The following is an 18,739-nucleotide window of genomic DNA, read 5'->3' as shown; positions in this document are numbered from 1 at the left end:
ATTCATCGCTATATGAAAATGCTGGAACTTTATTTGGGTTAAATATGTATCCAATTTGAAATAAATGCGTAAAGTTAAACTCGATATATGTTAAATTATCATCTTTTAAATATATGCTGCATGTAGAGTGAGTTTTGGTGTGCATTAGCAGATAAGAAAATGAAATCTGATTTCCAAACAAAACACGTAGGCAACACAGAATAAAATGTAAGAAAGGTGGACAAAGTAATTCATTAAAATCATAAAGGGATTAACAATTCAGACTTGGAATAATTTGGTGCAACCTTTCTGAGAAATAGCGGCTCCAAAATCATTCATTTCACTCTTCCATAATTGGGATATAACCTCGAAACTTTTCAGACGGTGTTGAAAGTGTAGAACATGGTTCTTTGCTGATGACATTTACAACACAGTGGCCGAGATACGCGGCACTCCACCCTATACTTCCGGAAATTAAGTCTTTCCGCGCGAGGTGGAGAAGAACACTATCGGTGTGGAAATTACTATTTAATTTATGGCTACCAGAGCCGAGGAGTAGCGTTCGGGATAAAGCAATAAATCTTCTAGTGCCTCATTGCGACATTCCGTGCCTAATACTAGTAACATGGAGACTCTGAAAGCGTAGGAGCCTTCCTTGTGAAAGGGCTATGAAATGTCTGTAACTTCGGAATACATCGTAAATAATTTATTATTGCTGATTACAAACTTCCCGGTGACTTTACAAGCAGCTTCAGAATTGCATGATTATGAATTTATATAATACTGTGCGTGTAAGTTCTTGTAGTAATTGATAGAGGTTTGGTGATAACCACTGCTGCTTGTATAGTGCTTCATTTGAGGCCGAAGTGGTAGTAAAACTGGAACTTTTTTAGCTTCTAAGTCAGTGAAAGGTAGGGTATTTATAAATGTAACACAAATCAACTGATTAATTGTTTTCTAGGTGCTGAATATTTTATTCATTTCGGTAAATTCGCAGGAGTTTGAATGAAACCGAAATAATTTACCAAAATAATTATGGAAGTAGTAACACGTTATCGAAAGAGAATGGTTGCAGGATACGACATGAAGTTTTCCATTTATAGATTTGCAGATTAATCCTTGCATTTGTATTGCTCAATTTATAATGTAAATGTGAATTCCATCTATAGTTAGCAGTTATTCAAAAGTTGTTCAGTTACCTTAGCAATTATTCTAAAGTTATCCAGTTTCTTTAGCACTTATTCAAAAGTTATTTAGTTTCTTTAGTAGTTATTCAGTTTCTTTAGCATACAGTCAAAAGGTATTTAGTTTCCTTAGCAGTTATTCAAAAGATTTTCAGTTTCTTTAGCATTTATTCAAAATTTATTCAGTTTCTTTAGCATACATTCAAAAGTTATTTAGTTTCCTTAGCAGTTATTCAAAAGATTTTTAGTTTCCTTAGTAGTTATTCAAAATTTAAATATATCTTCTATTTTTTTTTTTTTTTATCAAGAGGCCAATAGACCTGAATCTTAATTCCATCAATTCTGCAGCATTCTATACTCGACTGAAAAAATGAAATTTCAATGCACTGAAATTTGGAATCTATGAACGTGTTAGGTTGGCTCATATACTATTTCTTTCCATCTGGTTATGTAGAGTATCAGTATTTGTTCGAAAATCCGTCTTGCAAAATTCAAAAATGGTCCATTAATATATAACCGATTTCATTGATTCTCCATGGAAGAAGACAACCTATATTTTGCAGATTTTCTACAGTTATGAAAAATGAATATAGGATTGAGATTCTTATACGCTGTAAAGAACTTAAATTTAATGAATGACTATATTTGCTTATTTAACTTAAAATAAGCGTTCTATATGGCAATAAGCGAATAAATTTCCATCCTAATTACAAATTGAAAAAACTATTAGCTTAGGAAAATTGGAAAAAACGTTATATATATTATATTGGCACTTGGCGTTAAGTCCCACATTTGCACAGAAATTAACTATTGACTCTATGTTGCATATTTAATACAAAAGGAAAAATATTAATTCGGAACTTTTCAAGTACACAAATTATAAAAATCCTTTGAAAACTTACTCTCCTATTTGCAAATATTATATGATATTTCCACGATAATGTTTGATATTTTGAATATTAGTTAATATCCTGAAATGTTGTAACAATGTTGTAATAACCAAATTTTTATAAATGAATGCGAATATGCTAACTATGAATATATCCTCTCATTTTAGAATTCAATAAAGTTTAAAATGTTAGATAAACATATTATATGCATTTCAAAATAACTGTATTTATTTATAGTCTTGTCTCTCGAAATCAAAGAAAATTTAATAATATTAATATTGCATGTTCCTATCAACGTGACGTTAATATTGACTATTTTTTTTAATTATTCCCTCTATTTACTTTCATATCCAGGAAAATGTTAATTATATCCATCTGTTAATTAGTTTTAATAATTGTTTTTAAATATTGAAAATATTTAAATAAAGATAAGTTATAAATTACTCTCTTCTATAAAAAAAAAATATTCTTTTATCATGAAGCAAAACTATTTATAGACCCCATAAATTTTGTTCAAATTTATTCTGCTTAACTTTTTTTAAACCCTGTTTAACAAGCATTTTTTCTAGATAAATTCTACATTTGCAAAAGATACGAATAAATAATTTTGGAGTAGCCATAAAAGGGTATAACTGGGTTCAAAATGAATTCAGCGAATTCTTGTTCTTACGAAATTTCCAAAAACAGCTTCTGTAAAAAATATTTTTCTAAAGGTTAGATTGTAAAATTGGCCTTTTTTAAGATAGGTTCGGCTACCTACAAGGTCTTACACCCTTTTGGGTAGGCGGGTCGTAGACCAAGGCGGGACCAAGACCAAAATAGGTTCAGGAAATTCCAAATATCTGCCTTCTCTGATTTTTGTTAAAAAAATATCTTTGAATTTAAAAAAAGTATTCTTTGAAAAAAATTTCAATGAATACTTTCAACTGAGTCTAAAACCAAGATTCCTTTTAAATCCGTCTCGTAAAATTTCGAGGCATTTGTAAATTGTACAAAATATTCATTAGGCAAAGCATTTTTGGTACAAAGTAACGCCGTGAGCCAGTTGCAAATTTACAGAATTACTTTTTAGATAATTAATCCATTCAAAAGATTTCATCTAGATTAAATATGGTAAAATTTACCTAAAATATGGACTATTCTATTTACAAACGCCAGGTGTGACAATATTTGTTGATGGAAAATTCTATTTTGGCATTGAAAAGGAAATTTGTCTTGAAAACATTAGATCCGAAAATCTAAGAAGTGTTTTGATTCCATTCAATATCCGAGTATTCTCGAAGAGTGATGAGAAAGGAGAAAGGGTCTAGAAAGTATAATCTACATGCTCCTTCCACAATGCAGAGAATTCATTCCAAGACATCATGCGCACTTTAAATTACCGGAAGTAGGTTGTGTGCAAAATTGCCAACTGCATAGTATTCTCCGTTTTCTTTTAATTCAAAGCACATTTTTTATTACTTTCATTCATTATAATTTTATCAAAATATACTTTTTTTTTCTTTCATCAAATATAATTATATTATCAAAATAAACTTTTTATTACTTTCCTCAATTATAATTATATCAAAATGCACTTTTTGTTACTTTTGATATAATACTTTCTATCTATTTTCTAAACTCTGTGATTTCTATTATTTTAACAAAGGTATCTAAACTTTCTGTTGCAGTTTTAGCGATTCCATTGCTTATAACCAACACGGAATTTAACTAAATTATTTCGAAACGCTACTTTGTATTATTTATAAACATATGGAAAGAACAGAGACAGAAGTTTAAAAAGTATGATTGCGTAAAAGTGTGGAAACTGATAATATACAAGGAAGACACTTTTTTATATATAAAGAAAAATGATTTTTTTTTCAAAATTTATTAAAAGACAAACATATTTTTTAATAAAAATTATTCAAACCATAGTGTTTAGTTGAATATAAACAACTTAACTCTTTTTCTTTTAATTAAAATTAGTTTGTTATACATTTTCTTATTTAGTAGTAAAATATTTTAAATTTGGTTAACAAATAGAGTAATCTCTGTTTTGTAATTTTGCAGTTTAAAAGATACTTTCAGGATAACAAAAGTCTCGAGGTGCTTACTTAATTAGAGAAACTTCTGAAGAAACAGAAGAAACAATTCATTTCTTATTAAAATATTAATACGAAACCAGGCAAATTGATACTACCCACAGTTTAAATATGGATGCTAAACATTTTTGGGGCTTTTTACAAATGAAATACAAAATTTTGTAGAGATTAATTCTTTTAATCCAAAGAATAAAAGTTCTCTCTCTTATTAAAGTTTTATCATCTTCATTGATTCTGTTGTACCTTCGGGAGGTAAGCTTAAATGATTAGATTTTCTGACGTTAATTTGAGCTCTCTAAATATTCAATGCTCTAATCGAAATAAAAGCACACAATGAAAGAATCAAGGGATTGTTTGAGGGATTTGGGAGATTGTAATCATATACCATTAGACACTTTGACAAAAGATTCATGATATTGAACAGTCATTGTTCTATGAAACAGGATGAAAGCACTGTAGGTAGCAATCGCAATGGACAAGTATTCTTCTGATTTTATTTTTGTGCTTTTTAATTAAAACTTTTTTTTATTTTTTTACATGAGTTATTTACTTATGAGTGAAAAAGAAGGAAACAAAATAATAAATCTAAATGGTGGGATCTTTTTCAAATCGAAACGGAATCGAACTCTCAAATCTAAAGATTTAAACTGTCCATTAATACTGAATGTCTATAATTTATGTAACCAATAAACAAATAGCGCTTAATAAGAAGCCTTTTTATAACTAGCCCTACAAAAATCCCAACAACAACAATTATTTGATTAGATTTCAATAGGAAAGACATATTTTATTTGCAACCATTGATGTGTAGCAAACTTTGCCGTTAACCATTAATTCTACTTTCTTTTTCTGAATAGTTGACAAAAGAGGGAAAGAACATGGTGCAAAAGAAAAGAAATATCTGCGAGAATGACAATTGGTCAAATACAAATAGCCATAACAGTTGTTATTGACATTTATGGCAGAGTGATAATACAAACAGCAAAAAGGCATAAATGCTATAATTTAGCTCATGTCAAAGAAAAAAAAAAGACAGAAAAGGAAGAAATTAGTTTTTGATTTTTTATACTTTTGCAAAACCAATTCATCAGTATTAAAATTTGACTTTAACATACACGATTGAAATAAAACATCTGGTTGCAATCATTATTATTTTTTTTTTGCTTCACTTTTTGTAGTAAGACTGAAATTAAAATTTTTTAATAGGCCCAATTTATCTTGGGTCTCTATGAATCGAATTTCATTTAATAAGTGAAACCTGCTTTTACAACTACTATTATGAAGTTGTTGATTACAAGGAGATTAAAGTTTACAAAATCAGCAACATATTTCTGCTTTTATTCATTTATAAGAGGACTATGGATGATAATTTTATTTCTATAAATAGTCATGTGAATTTTATGTATGTTATGAATGATGAATGTCTATGTATGTTAAGAATGTCTAATTCTATGTAATAGTTTATGAATGTTTGTATGATGTAATTATGGAGCATTTCTTTTTTAATGCAGCCAGCCTTTCTGTACTGCAATTTTGAGTTCAAATATTTCTGAGATACCATTTCAAAATTATAGTACTCACAATAAATTAGTTAAAAACGACCAATTCGTTGTATTAAAAATCATTGGGGACATCTGCTTCTTTTGAATTTTTTTTTGTTTGGATTTTAACATAAGGATTCAAATTGATAAAATATTGCGTAGAATTATATCAGAACGTTTAATTTTGAACGATATGAAACTAGTGATATTCACCGATATAAGTTACGTACATCTTCCATTCAAAGACTTTAATATTTTAAATTATTAATATTAAAAGATTATTTGTGATCAGAATAAGAGTAGAAAGACGAAAACCGTTTTTTTAAATTAAACATTTTGAGGAAATTTTTATGAATCTCTATATTTCAGATCTCTCAGAGTCCGAGAAATACAATTATAGAACTATATCATCCCGGCTATAAACATGGTAACGCAGAAACACTTTAAACTAGAAATATTAAATTTGGTATATAAACACCAAGTTTATTGATTTCAATGAAATATCGAGCAAATTAAAGTCAGAAGAAGTATGTTTGTTTATTGGCAGCCAAATTCAAGTGAACATAACAATTACAAAAATTAAAGAGTTAAATAAGTGAAATTTAGTACACAGATCAAGTTTCAAACAAAATTTGTTTAAGATTTGATCACCTGTTGGTCGGTAATCTCTCATGAATGCAAATGAATTAACTTAAAAAATGCGAGAATTTAAATAAATAAAATTTATTATATGATCCTGTGACTCCAATTATAGATTTCCGGAAGAAAAAAAAAATATTCCATTTGTCGGAAAAAAAACACACATCCAAGATACAAATTCGATTTTCTGATGCTTGTATATTAATTACATGTCAGGTTTAATCGTTACAGATCACTCAATGGATTCAATGAAAATTCTAGCTCCACGTAAAAGAATTTTATTTCGTAATTATTCAAAATCGGTTCAAAATAAAAATAACTCCTAGTATTAGATTTTTAAAAATATGTATATTTTTACTTACATTTATTATTTTTAGATTATGATTTCTATTTTCGCACTATCAGAGTATTTTGAATTTGACCCATAAAACAATATTTCTTCAAAGTTTGACCGTGCTGATTAAAAATTGTAGGTGTAGCATATAATTATCGAAAGAAATCTTTCAATTTCTATAAGTCAGCTTTCATATTTTCTTTCTCAAGTGCCATATCATTATAACTTTTGCATGTAACTGTATTGATTTTATTTTAATATTTATTTTACAATGGAAAAGGAATTAAATAGAAAAAAATATATATAGGATAAACATTGTTGTGAATCCGATTAAACTGCATCGGAAGATGCATTTTTGGTTTCTCTCAAGCCAAAATTCTTACCCTTGCAAACCTTAATTGCAATGAATGCTTCTTCCAGTGAAGTTCTTGTGAGTGAATTTTTATCCTTTTGAATGCGTTTTAGTATTTGAATAAGGTAAAGTTAAGATAATCAGACTACACTATATCGTTAAAAGAATTTTAACAGAAAATGCAAACGCAACGCTGCAATCGCGAGTGAGTGAAGAAAAGAAATAAATAAAGAAAAAAAGAATATATTACCTCTCGTTCTTGTTCCAGCGTTGAAAGAAAAGAAATCTGTAGAGAACTTAGATTAAGTCTCTGCAAATGCAAAATAAGGAGCTGCGGAAATTGGATCAAAATCTCGAGCGGCATTAGAAAGTCACAGAGCGCTTCCTTTTGCCAATTGCATTTCAGACTCAGTTAAGTACATCAGCCTCGAATAAAGACGTATCATTGAAAGCACTTTTCGGACGGAATATGTTATCGAAAAGTAGTTTAACATTGATAAACGAATTAGTTGGAATGCCAGGCTTTTATTTTTTCTGGTAATGCTTGAGCATAAGATTCTGGAGGTTGAAACACATAAATAATCAGAATCGAAAGATCCGAGACACACTCTTCTGATCAAGTTAGGAAAACATGTGCTAAAGAGGTAATATCATTAGCCAATGAGGGAAAGCCAGAGTGCTTTCTTAGTTCCGCCTACGGTACATTAAATGAACTTGTAGAAATAATCAAGATTATGTTCACTTGGTGGTCGCGACGAAACAATGCAAATTGGGTTGTCGGCCCTCAGGGGGTCGGAGACAAATTACACAGAATTCCTTTAATTTTACAAGTGACTAGTCTTAGAACAAGTTTTACATGGCTTTGAAACAAAAGTAAAATGAAAGCAGGTAAAGATTTAATCAAGTTGCAATATTTTCAGCTCCGTTCGTCGAAATAGGTAGAATTCATCACTTTTGTTGGGTAAAAAAGATAAGATTAAAAATAGCATGATTAAAGTTAAGGAATAAAATATTGTTTTTAATCTGAAAATCTTTTTATTAAATACTCAAGTAAGTAATTTGTATTTGTGGAATATTTTATATAAAATATTTTCTTGTTTGAAGCATATGATTATAAATAAAAAAAATTATTTTGTATCTTAAATATCTCTAACTTGATGAAGATAAAAAATATTTTTTAACTCTCAAAAACGGTGAATAGAAATAATTATTTTTCATCTCTTACATATGCATTTCTGTTTATATGTTTAAAGATTATATCGATAAATTGAGATGATAAAAATATGACTATATTATAAAGAGTTCGTATAAAAATTTAAAATATTCAAAATATAAATCTAAATCTTCAAGGATTTCATATAGAAGGGAATACAAAATTTTGATGAGGGTGCACACATTATAAATGAAATATAAAAGAAGGTGTTTACTATAAAATAATAATATAAATATATATTAAAATAAAATATATTATAAAATAGTATATATTTTATATATATATTATAAAATAGTATATATATTATATATATATATATATAATAAAATAGTACATATTATATATAAATATTATATACTATTGTATAACGATTATGATGAATTTATTGAGACATTTTAATGCACTCTTAACTAAAAAAATAGAATCGATCCCTGAAAAGTCCAGCTGGAAAATATACGCTATATCATATTAAAAAAAATCACGGAGTAATCTGCAAAATTGACGGGGAAATTTGCAATTAAAATTATCAACTTCGCGTGACTTGTAAAAGGGTTTTCCCTGAAAATTGAAAAATGTATTCTCAGATATTATAAAGTTTCTTGAATTACGCATTGATGAACTGAAATTCAAACAAAGACAAAAATAAACAAAAATAATTTTTTAAAAAACTTTGCGAGAAATGCGAAAAAAGAGGAATCTGAAGATCTGGACTCATAGTCTTACTGTAATTATCAAAATATCTAATTAAAATCTGGCGGTCATACAACCTAATTATCAAATTAAAAGAGATTCCCAATTTAAATATTTTATTCTGGTAAACTTAGTGCAGACGTTAAAATGTCTGTTAAATGTTAAAAAGAGAAAGGAACTGCAAAACAGGAATATGGCGAGTGTATTCACATTGGCCACCATCGGCCGCAAAACACGTTTGTATTTGATCTAATAGACCGACATGCATGTTCCTAATCGTCTACAATGTGGCAGTAGCACAGCTATCGAAGAAACGGTATGATAATACTAGAGAATGTATTTTTCAATTTCAAGACAAACCATTTTTTCAAATCACAGAAATTTCATAAATTAATTACAAATATCTTCGCCAATTTTACAGATAACTCATTGAAACATTTTTTCTGGGTTTTTATAAAGGTCTAGCATACATTTTTTCTAATTGGACTTTTTGGACGATTTCCTTTATTTTTGCAACTTCTTTATTTCAGTACTAGGGAAGCTGCAAATTGTGTCAATAAACTCAGTATAGTCAATTTATTAAAGGTAAATCTTACTTTCATGGTTATGAGGGAAGCCATTTTGAATTTAAATAACTTCAAAGGATTTTACCACTTTTTTTGCGTATCGTATCATACAAATCATATGGATTTAAACATCAATGAGAAGTATTGATTTTCAAATTGCTATTCAATTCTAGTTTTCAATATTTTATCATGTAAATCTAAATGGATTAATGTTAGATTTTCAGTAATCATTACAAAAAATATCACTGTTAATAGCTACTTTTATTTTCCGTTATTTTATCTGCTTCACTTTCTTTGTTTATCTTAAAAATGAGCGAAATTTTTAATTGATATAAATTTATTACAAATCTCAGTAAAAATAATTTTTTAAAGATCCCATTTGCGCAGATGAATAAGAAAATGTAACAAAAGTAAATGTTCTTAATTAAAATTCATAACTTTTAATACATGCTATTATGGTATTTTCTCCTATTTTCATTTATTCTCAGTACTATTTTTAAAAAGCAATAGGCAGTTACTTATCTACTAAATTGTTCGATATTCATGGAGAAGTAATGCATTTTATGTTGCCAATAATGGATTTCAGAATGCTTTATGAATAAAAGATAGCAAACCGAAAATAACAATAAGCATTAATTAATTCGTAAAAAACTCCATTTATTAGCTAAATTGTGAGAGGAAAATAATAATAAAATTATTTCTACTTGTAAGGGGTCAAAGATGGAGACAGTTATATCTCTGGTGCTCTCAACACCTTGAAAAAATATTAACGAAATTACTGGAATTCATTCCTGGCTAAGTCTTCAATAATAAGATAGATATAAGGAAAATAAATTAATGCACTCAGCTACTTAAAAGAATTGCAGAACTTTAGTCTCTTAATTCTTTTACATGGAGTAAATTCTGAGAATAAGATAGTTCTTAATATATTTAAACATAAAAGACATTAAATAATGTGCAATTCAATTATCTTTTTTATTGATTCTATCTGTATAATGGGATTTAATCCGAGATAAGAATAAATAAAAATGTTCCCATTTTCTAAGAAAATATATGACAAAATATGAGCACATACACTCTTGGAATCACTATACTTGAAAAAAAACAACATAACTATTTATTGAAATTTTTAAAATATATTTAAGTTTACCTGATTTTAAGTAGAATTGTAATCAGAGAAGGCTCGTCAGTTCAAAAGCGAGCATTTTTGAAAAAAATAATTCACCAGAGAATACAATAAGTTTTTTCTTCTTAGAAACAAATACATTTTTTTCAGTTGTAATTATCGGAATTTATTTAAGAAAATTATTGAAGTATCTATTTTCGATGAGAAACAACTAATAAAAGAAAATTATTTGCATTGAAGCATGTATCAATGCTTTAATAAAGGATAAAGAATGTATTCATTGTTTTAGCATAAATAATACATATACAAATTTGAAAGACAAATAGAAGCGAATAGCAGAAATGAAGAAGAGTTTCAAATCTTAAGACCTAAGACGAGATTCATAAAAAAAAAAAAAAAATTAAAAAGAGCATTACATGGTTTGCAGTGCACTAAGTGTAGTAATCCCCTAATGCAGTCGAACCACTGTTTGATTCGGTCATAAAAATATTAAATTTGCAACTTCATCTGCGCATTTAACGTATTATGATATCTTCTGGAGAAGGTTTCCGAACACCTTCACCTTGTGCATATTCTATTTATTGCTTTTTCTTTCAATTTCCTTTCTTTGCTTTTATTATTTATCCTTCATTTTGTTATATATCGAGCTAGCAATGAAAACATAATCAATATTAAAAATTATGTTAAAAGATACGTCAGTTATTTAGCCGTAAGAAATAAGCTTTTAGTTATATGATAAGTAATTATTTAATAAATAATTAATTGTTTAATGAGAATTATAAAGATATGTATTGTTCTAAATATTAAAAAGACCTTTATAGAAAGGCTTTTGATTTTTCAAAAAAAAAAAAAAAAGTAAGAAACATAAAAAATGTATTTTTGTATTTCATTAAAGATCTCTTTTCTAAATGTTTTTTTAAAAGTTTTTTTACGAAATTAACGCTTCAAATTATATCATAATTTACTTTTTTTTAAATATTATTAATTTCTTTATTACCATTTTATCCGTGATCTCATAGCCGATTTCAGGGAAAGGAATGCATGCATTCTGAACTAGAAATATGTTCTAAATGATATAAAGATATATATTTTAGGTTCTTTTCTACCAATAATTATAGTATTGAATAAAATTGAGAAATCTAAACCTTTATGTAAACATCCAATCTTACAAATTATATATATATTCAAATATACTTGATGCACCAGCATTTTAAATGGCAATGATCCAAATTTTTCTAACTTAAATTGAGTGAAAAAATTTAAAAGTGTGATCAAGCTAAAGAATAGGTTAAAAAAATATTTTTTTTTCTGTGAATAATTTTAAACGTTAGCAATCAAACTATGTGATGTTCAGAATAGGCATTTTGTATACTCTATTTCTTCTTTTTTGAAGGTATCTATTTCAAAATCAGTTTCATCTATAAAATTAATGTTTTTCTGTGGTGGTGAAATTTTTAGTACATATGCCTGCTGACTTGCCGCGTGTGTTATATTGTCATAACTGTCTCCATTTGTTCACTCGCTTTAGAATTAGGGATCTTGAAATGACGTATTAATTAGGTAAATCATAGACATAATAATAAGTATGAAAAAGTTAATTAAAGATCCAGAAGCGTTTTAAATGGCATTTATTGTTTTTACTCTTGTTATAATTTACATTCTTATAAGAACGTATCATTTTTCTTGAAGTTTATTGCGGTCTTGTCCATGAAAGAATATAATAGATTGTATTTCTGATCGATGGCTATGGCTTGAATGGAGGGGGAATGTTTTTATATTTTTCACCCCATTTTATTGAATGTTAAATTCAATCATTGCATTTAAACAATTGAATTATTGCATACTCTTTACACAACTAAAATTACAGGTTTCCTTTTCAAAGAATGTCCTTTTCTTCGTTACAACTACCTCTCTTTATGAAAATCTACTATTTGCAAAATATTAATATTCTGTTTGCCTTTTATAGGTGATGATTTGAAACATTTACTTTTTAAGATTACTTTCATTGAAAATTTGTTTCTCTAAGTAACTACGCTAATTAAAATTTCTGCCGAACCAACTCTTGCATATAATAGTTTTATTTGTGAAAAACTGTGACTTCTTATGAATATGGAACACCCGTATAGAAAACGTATATTGAACATTTTTAAGCCATAACTTGCTTCAGAGTGATTTATCACTACTAGAATTTCAGGCGCATGTTTTGGTTTAATTGAAAATTACATTCTCGGAAAATTATGATTTCACTATAAATAAAGAACTTCATTTCCATCCTCGTAAAGATATTTTTCTGTCTTCATTTATTTTCAAATCGTTCATTTCATTGTTCTGTACATTTGAATAACCAATCCCAAAACATTTTTTCCTCTTAAATATGTAGATTTTAAATATAGGATGTTTCATTGGAATTTTATGCTATTATGGGACTTTATATTCACTATATGCTTGGGACAAAATGGCCATATATAGATTTTATGCCAATTATATCCAATTCCTTGAATCACCCGAGACTCAAATATACTTTTAAAGTAACCTATTTACACAGAACTCCACAATTGCATGAACTTGTCACTTACCGGCTTTTCTATTTTAAGAAATTCTTCTGTATAAAATATTAGTAAAATGCGCTACAAATTTTATTTGGCTTGATTCGGCACTTCTGGATGACCTCAGGACATTCAGAATCAAATTCCAGTTAACAAGACTTGTCGGGCTTATAAGAAGGAACGGTGGAATCTCATTTTTCCCCTGAAAAAAGGATTGAGGATCTAAAGAGGTTAGAAATCACGGATGTCTAAAAGGGAGCACTAAGCCATTTTGACAAAGCCTCCGGCAAAGACCTAAAACATTGGCTCCAACGTCAAAGTTTCTTCTGTTTTCCACCTCACCTGCCGTCGCTTCCTGATTTTGACATTCTCAAGTGGTAAAAATCTCATATATATCGATCGAAAGAGACTGAATTCTGAAAAAGGAACTGCAACGAAAAAAAAAGAACAAGTCCAGCAGCAACGAGAACAGTAGTTCCGACTCTATTAACTTTCACGTTATATTAAAAAGAAGACATTACTTTTAGCGATTGGCACCAGTAGAATAGGAAGTCTTTTTCTGCTACAACCATCGTTAAGCTGAGGATTTATATGAATTCTGAAGGAGAAAAAAAAATGGCTTCGATTTATGTTTTTTGTTCCTTTAATTTCACTCTTATGTTATGTTAGAAGCAAATTCTCAAGAATACATTTAGTTTCCGAATTCCAGTTTCATATGCTACTTGAAAATGTTTAATAACTTCGCATTAGAAGAAATGAAAAATGTTGTTTAAATTGCTGAGCGTTACAGTGGAAAGTTTTGATTTGTTTCCAGTTCAACAATTTCAGCAAATAGTTTTCATTTCACCTTAATTTAGCAAAATCGATCGCTACATTTCGGTAGTAATGGGTATTTTATGAAAATAGAATAGTTTTGAAATAGCTGTTAAAATACCATTTTTGCACCATGTTTGTTTGCTGTTTAATGCAAATAATGAGAGGATATTCTTGGTTTCTAGTAAAAGTACTTTATTATATTTTCTTACTTTTACTCATATTTATATCTTATTTGGACAACAGCCAAAGTTTTTAAGAAAACATAATGACTTTTCCAAAATTTGAATTTAATCTTACTTGTCACGAAATCGATTTCGAATCATTTTTTCGAATGCTGAAAAGTATAAGTTTCATATATTATTAATGATGCTAAGAATAAATTATTACTAAGAAATTGACCATTAAAGTATTTTAAATGTAGATCGTTTTAATATGAAAATCTCATCTCTAGCAGAAAACATAGTGATATATATATATATATATATATATTTGTATTTCAGCTTCAAGCATTAAAAAAAGAATTGCTTAATTTAAATGTTAAAAAAAGAATTTCCAGCAAAAATGTTAATGTACATGTAATTTATAAATCTATTAAAAAAGAAAAAAATTATTTTAACGACAGAAATTTGATAATATACCAGCCAATTATGAACATATGTGCAACTTAATATTTATGTGGTTAAAAATCAATCTAGGGCTAAAACAATTCATTACTTATTTATTAAAGAAATTCCATTATTAAAAATTTAATTACACTGTTTTGGAAATATATAGCAGTTATTACGAGTATAAATAGAAATTCTGAATATGTAACCTCATTCTGCGTATCCCAATGATGCTTGCCTTCGAAAATAAGCATTTTCAAATACAGAATATCCACAAGTATCATATTAATTTAATTTAATTAAAAATATTTATCAATATAAAAGAAATTATATCAGTATAGAATAAAAAAAAATTCCTTTTTACCGTAATTCTAAGGTAAATTTCAATTTTATAGGTCAGTCCAATAATCAATATGGATATTTGAAATACGGTATTTCTCAGAGTCAAAAATCAGTATCATGATTAGAAAGTGTTGAAATAAAAAATGTCTTCTTGCGTCATATTTATTTATATCAAATTATTTTACATAAATCAAAATACATTCGATATTTTTTTAAAAATAAATAATTATACTCAACAAACCATCAAATTTAATTTTCAGATATGAATCTAAACTAAAATTATTCGTATCCAAAAAAATTCCCTTCCCATGATGCAGCGAATGGTTTCAATTTAAAAACAGATAGTTTGAAATACGTGAGTTTCTATCTCTTTATCAGTTGATTAAGAGTTCGGAAAAATAATTCAATAAATAAAATTTCACAACGTATTATAATAGAATAGAAATTATTATTATTATTATAATATAAATAGAAATTATTATTATAATAGAAATTGTTATATACTAAAACTAGGTATAATTGTTAGTTGGTTAATTATAATTTTGCATATTTTCTTTAAAAACATTAAAAAGAATTAGCTGCGGGAAGTATTTTTTTAACACAATATATACAGTTTCCATAAGAATCTCATAATAAAATATACCGTACTACGATGCAGACAGAGTATAAATTTGAATATATATGTATTTCTTATATGCCATTTAAAATGCTATAAAAATAATATGATAAATTGAAGATGCATTTATTATGATGCATTTATATGCAAGTAATAATATATAAACTATATTGAATAATTTAATATAGAGTCTGTCAAAAAAAGTATTGGGACACACCACAAGTTCACTGATTTTTATTATAATATTTTATTTAACTATGAAACCAAAACAAAAAATTGAATATAATTTTGATATATATAAATTATAATAATTAAAGCATAACTCTCAAATTAATGTAATTATACTTATAATTAAAAATCAAAGATATAAAACAAGAAAACATGCTCAAAAAGTATTGGGACTCTTCCCAATAAATTAAGAAAATCAATTAAACCTTAAAAGTTAATTTCTTGTTGGGCCATCCTTGCTTTTTTTGACCTCTCTTATTCTATTTGGCATGAATTGGATCAATTTTTTGCAAAATTGTGAAATTTTTTTAATCAAGTGTGACTCATATTTTGACCAAATGTTTTCTTAAATCTTACTTGTTAGAAATTTGTTCATATAGTTTTTGTTGCAAATAACCCCATACATTTTCAATGGGATTAAGGTCTGGACTTTATGTGGGAGTCTTAATAAAACTTGGGCAGTAGAAGAGGACCCATAACTTGCAAATATTAGCAGTGTGTTTCGGGGTATTATCGTTGTGCAATTTAAAATTCTTGAGATTTCCAGATTACTCGCACTTTCGTTTAAATCTCACTTGAGAATGTCAAGATAGACTATTTATTCATTTTACAATCAATAAATTTAAATTCCCAACACTAGCGCTTGCTATACAACTCCACACTATTTGATTGTCACCTCCATATTAAACAGTAGGCCGTAAATTTTTGATATGCATTGCTATATTTGGTTTCAGACAAACTTTTTTGCTTGCCATCCGATCCGAAAATATGTTAGCTTTCATTAACAAAAATTACATTTTTCCAAAATTCTTTTGGTTGCTTTACATACATTTTAGCAAGAGCCAGCCAAGCTTATTGATTTGGTGTGCTGATGAAAGGTTTTCTTTCAGGTAATCTGTCATGATACCTATGTTTTCTTAAAACATTTCTAACAGTTTTTGGATTTATAGATTTTCCGAATTTACTTTTACATTGCAGAGTCAATTTTACTGCACTAGTTTTTGGATTAAATTAACTTGTTTCACAACCCACCTCTTTCCACATTTATTAAATGCCCTTGGACACCCTGATCTTTGCTTGTTTTCAACACTATTTGTTTTCTTGAACTTGTGAATAATGTTAAATCAGTAAACTTACTAAATTTTAAGATATGTCTTGAAAAGTGAATTAATTTTCCATTTTTCCAATGACTTATTAGAAGTTTTCTCACATCGTTTTATATATCTGAATTCCTCACCATTTTTCTATAGATAATTTTACCTGAAATTTTGTTGAAATTTTTATGTTTAAAATTATAATCTAAAAAAAATGGTTGTAAATTCAATTCTATTGATGTATTATATATTTGTTGAATTTCTCATTTTAAAAATGTCCCAATATTTTTTGACTCCTTTTGCCTTTGAATTATATATGAAAAGCTTGATATTAATTCTAAAATAACAATAAAATTTTCCTTACAAACTATACACCAAATGTTAAAATATTTTTTGACTCATCTTGTTTTTAGTTTAATGTTATAAATAGTTTTTTAAATAGTTATTTAGTAATTAATACCAAGTGTCTCAATACTTTTCTGAGTGACTGTATTTTGTGCCCATTGAAATCCTTGTTTGAATATATTTTCATGAAAAGTAAAAATTAAGTATATAATAAAAGCTGAAACTAATTAAGTATATAATAAAACTGAAACTCTCCTATATTAAATCGTTTATTTAAAAAATGAAATATTGCAGCATACGTTTTTAAAAATGTAATAACGTTTTTCCTTTCATTATCGTATCAAATATTATATAAGAGGTTTGAAAATATGATATTAAAAATTGCTAAAAAAAAAGTTGAAACAATAAAATCTTCTACATATTTTTTTTTTGAGCGAAAGAGCATTTTTAATATATTTGCATCGAATACTTAACTCAAACATTTATGTATTAAATGTTTTTAACAAAAATATATTCATAGAGATGTATAAAAAATTATGGACAATTTTTGTTGATTTCTTTTCCAGTTCGCCCAGCATCTCTACATGTCAGGGGGCCAACAACACCTGTTGTTGCTGGAGAAATGGTATCTCTGACTTGTACCGTGGAAGGAGCCCGTCCCGCCGCCAACATCACCTGGTACAACAGGTCCGAAGTTATAGGACCTCAACCAATGACGACAATGGATCTGATGAGTGATGGCACTTATAGGACAGCCAGCTCACTGGTTCTCGTGGCTTCCAGATATGACCACAAAGGAGAATTCTTTTGCAAAGGAATCAATGAAGTCCTTAGGAAGAGATTAGAAGCTCCTCTCTTGCAAGCCACCACTCTTGAAGTCCTATGTAAGATTTTTTTTTTCTTCTTTTTGTCAGCGTAATTCGTAGAAATTTAATAAGTATGAAATTTCCTAAATTCATTTTTTGACACTAAGATCTAAGTGAAACCAAAATGTTTTCTTAGCTGTTTATATATGGGTAATGGCGCAGCTGCTGGAATTTTTCGTTTTTGACTCTTCATGATTCAAAACTTCCTAAAATAAATAAATAAATAATAATAATAAAAACAGTAATTTTTTTAAGTATTTTTGTGAGCCAAAGTATATGGATATCATAAACTTAAAAACAGGACAAGAGTGGTAAATGATTTTATGCCATCTCTAGAATGGCAGGTTAGTAAGCTTATATATAAATGTGTGTAAACGCCAAACCTAAAACACACAATTAATTAGATGTGAACGCTTAAGTATGTAATCTTTACACAAAAAATTGTAAATCACTGTCAAAATGTGAGTGAAATTAGTTAAATTGAATATTGCATATTTGCTTGGATGCGAAAACTATATATAAATCAACGGGAGTGGTTTCATTAAAACTTTATCGCTTACTTTCCAATAAAAATCTTGTCTCCCTTTCCTGCTTAAAATTAAATTCCTTCGGTAAGGTTGGGAAATCTCATTGCATGGTATTGGAGAAAGATGATTATAAAATACAGACTGGCTAGAAACTAG

At 27.7% G+C, this 18,739-nt stretch overlaps 1 protein-coding gene across 1 annotated transcript in view; it reads left to right on the top strand.

The window, feature by feature from the left end:
• Nucleotides 1-18,739, top strand: part of LOC129969346 (B-cell receptor CD22-like) — a 297,654-nt gene that overhangs the window by 177,655 nt on the left and 101,260 nt on the right. The window contains exon 4 of the mRNA XM_056083883.1: nt 17,757-18,074. Within this exon, the coding sequence (XP_055939858.1) occupies nt 17,757-18,074 (318 nt within the window). The remainder of the gene's footprint in view (nt 1-17,756; nt 18,075-18,739) is intronic.

The sequence above is a fragment of the Argiope bruennichi genome, chromosome 5 (assembly GCF_947563725.1).
Source record: "Argiope bruennichi chromosome 5, qqArgBrue1.1, whole genome shotgun sequence".
In the NCBI taxonomy this organism is placed as follows: domain Eukaryota; kingdom Metazoa; phylum Arthropoda; class Arachnida; order Araneae; family Araneidae; genus Argiope; species Argiope bruennichi.
This window is presented reverse-complemented; position numbering and strand designations above follow the sequence as displayed.